Raw genomic sequence first — 2,551 nt, 5'->3', positions numbered from 1 at the left:
GGATCTCTGTGAGTTCGAGGCCAGCCTGGTCTACCAAGGGAGTTCCAGGACAGGCTCCAAAGCTACAGAGAAACCCTGTCTCGAAAAACCAAAAAAAATAAAAATAAAAATAAAAAAGTCTGATGTGTGCTCCATTTACGTCACGTGATGTTAGGGATGCAAACTGTGAAATGTCAATTCATGACACTTTCTGACCTTAGTGAAGACAAGCACCTGCATCTCCCCAGATCTCTAGGTGCCTAGCACAAGCTAGAAAGTGAAGAAAATGAGAAGGAATAGGGCAAGGGAGCAGCGGCCTGGACAGAGAGGCGCATGTTGACAGAGGTGAAGGTTCACGGCCTTCGGAGCGTTTCACCACCTCCGGCTCCATGCAGCTCGTTCCCCTCGACGGCTTCTGGGTAGCCCGCACCTTGGTCTCTCTGCCCCCTGCAATTCTTCTCTCGATCGGGAAGATAGCTCCATCCCGCTACCCCGGTCGTCAGAGCGAGGCGACTTGCCCTTTCTAGTCCCAGGAGCCGCTACTCGAGATCTGGAAGCCTCGCTCACCTGTGAAGCGGACACCCGGTCTCAATGTCAGCAGCGCCCGGGGGCCGTGACCGCTCATGGGAAACCCGGAGGCAGAGATGCTCAGCTTGCGAGCCAGTGATGTCGCCACTACGCCGCCCCGGGGCTGCTGGGCCCCTCTCCCCGCTGCAGCCGGCAGCCGGGGGATTCCCACCGCCACCAGCAACCAGCGTGGAGAACACCGCGCAGCCATCTTGACCCGGGGACACTGCGCCTGCGCGCCGCTAAGCCGGTCGCGTCTTCCGGAGGCGAGGCATCGGCAGCAGGCTGGGCGCGAGCAGTGCGTACGCGCCGTCGGCTCCAAAGGGTTGTGCTCGCGTACAAGTGCTTTGCTCCGAGGATGTCATCTTGTATGTTTCCCTTGTATTGGGATTTCTGTGATGTACGATTGAATGCTGCATTTTACTTGTGAGTGATGTAAACCAATTGTAATCTTCCAGCGGGCCTTGTCCTGGAAGAAACTACAAATCCCAGCAGACCACGCGGCGTCAGTATCGCAGATTCCCGCACTGCTTGTGACTGATTTACCTTGACCCTGAAAATTACATCTTATTGCGTATTCTCTCAGAAAGTCTCCACCCCCGTTTTCGGTTGCAGGTTTTTTGTGTCTGATTATGTCGCAGCAGAACTTGAAGCATTCAGCTCCGTCTTAAGTACGTTAGCCTTCTCCAAACCTGTAGCAAGAATTTCATAGAGTATTGTAAATGACTGTTATGTATCACGCACTTAGTTACCCACGTTCTAGAATATGTTAGCGCAGACCCGCTCTAGAGGAGCAAACTCACTTCACAGGAACAGACTTCTTATGAAGTAACACTGATAAGTGCTACCAGCTATAGGAGCACTGCTATAAGCACTCCAGTGTCCTTGATCTGATTCTCAAACGTTTAGGGCTGGGGAGGAGGGAAGGATTGGGGAGAAAGTTAAACTTCCTGTAATGGTCTGTCCTGTCCCTTTAAGAGACAGGCCCCGCCCACTCCCTCCCCTGTCTGCTGAGGCAAGCTGATTTTAGGATTCCAGCCTGAGCTTCCTTCCCTTTTTTCTCCCTTCTCCCCTTTCCTCCGTATTCTCTCTTTCTCTCTTTCTCTCTTTCTCTCTCTCTCTCTCTCTCTCTCTCTCTCTCTCTCTCTCTCTCTCTCTCCCTCTGCTTTTTCCCTTACCTCTTTCCAGTCTCCTCCATAACCCACTGGACTCTGCATGGTGTACCTGTCCATGTCTCTGTCTCTCACCCACCACCTGGCTCCCTGCCTGGGACTTGCTGCTCTCTCACTCATCACGCAGCTCTCTGCCTCTGCCCCTCGTGGCCCATGAGCCACTCACGGAACGGCACCATCTTCTTTTACCGTAACACTTCCTGAGCCATATAATATCCATAGCTGAACTTTGATGAACAGTGCAACAATTACAGATGGAGTGTTCCAAGTGGCAAGAGCGTCAGACGCTGCCTGACATTGTAGCACACACATGTAATACCATCAACCTGGGAGACAGAGGTAGGGGGATCAGGAGCTCAAGACCATGTTCAGCTGTATTGCAAATTCGAGACAGTCTGGGCTACAGGGGACCCTATCTCAGAAAACAAAGGAAAAAATTGTTAGGTCCAAAACAGACTCCAATTCCTCAAACTGCAACGACAGTACAAATATCCAAAAAACTTCAACGACATTTTTGGATATCCAAAAATGGATTCAACCTGGACTACAGGAGGAGTTCTGGTGGTTAGATAAAAGCCAGCAAGCTCCGTTGGTGGGTGTTTCACACCAATAATCCCAGTGCTTGGGAGACAGAGGCAGGCAGATCTCTGTGTTCTAAGACAGAGCAAATTCTTCCATAGAGCAAGTTCTAGGACAGCCGGAGCTACACAGAGAAACCTTGCCTCAAAAAAGCAAAAACAAGGGGGCTGGAGAAATGGCTCAGTGGTTTAAGAGCATTGCCTGCTCTTCCAAAGGTCCTGAGTTCAATTCCCAGCAACCACATGGTGGCTCAC

At 51.4% G+C, this 2,551-nt stretch overlaps 1 protein-coding gene across 1 annotated transcript in view; it reads right to left on the bottom strand.

Moving 5' to 3' along the window:
- The window catches only part of Dnaja3 (DnaJ heat shock protein family (Hsp40) member A3), a 26,401-nt gene extending 25,611 nt beyond the window's left edge, over window positions 1-790 (bottom strand). Inside the window, exon 1 of the mRNA XM_005349249.3 lies at window positions 547-790. Coding sequence (XP_005349306.1) covers window positions 547-757 — 211 coding nt within the window. The 5' untranslated portion in view covers window positions 758-790. The remainder of the gene's footprint in view (window positions 1-546) is intronic.
- Window positions 791-2,551: the final 1,761 nt, after the last annotated feature.

This window comes from Microtus ochrogaster, chromosome 7 (assembly GCF_000317375.1).
Source record: "Microtus ochrogaster isolate Prairie Vole_2 chromosome 7, MicOch1.0, whole genome shotgun sequence".
Taxonomy (NCBI): Eukaryota; Metazoa; Chordata; class Mammalia; order Rodentia; family Cricetidae; genus Microtus; species Microtus ochrogaster.
Note: the sequence above shows the minus strand (reverse complement) of the source record. Positions and strands in the feature narration are given on the sequence as shown.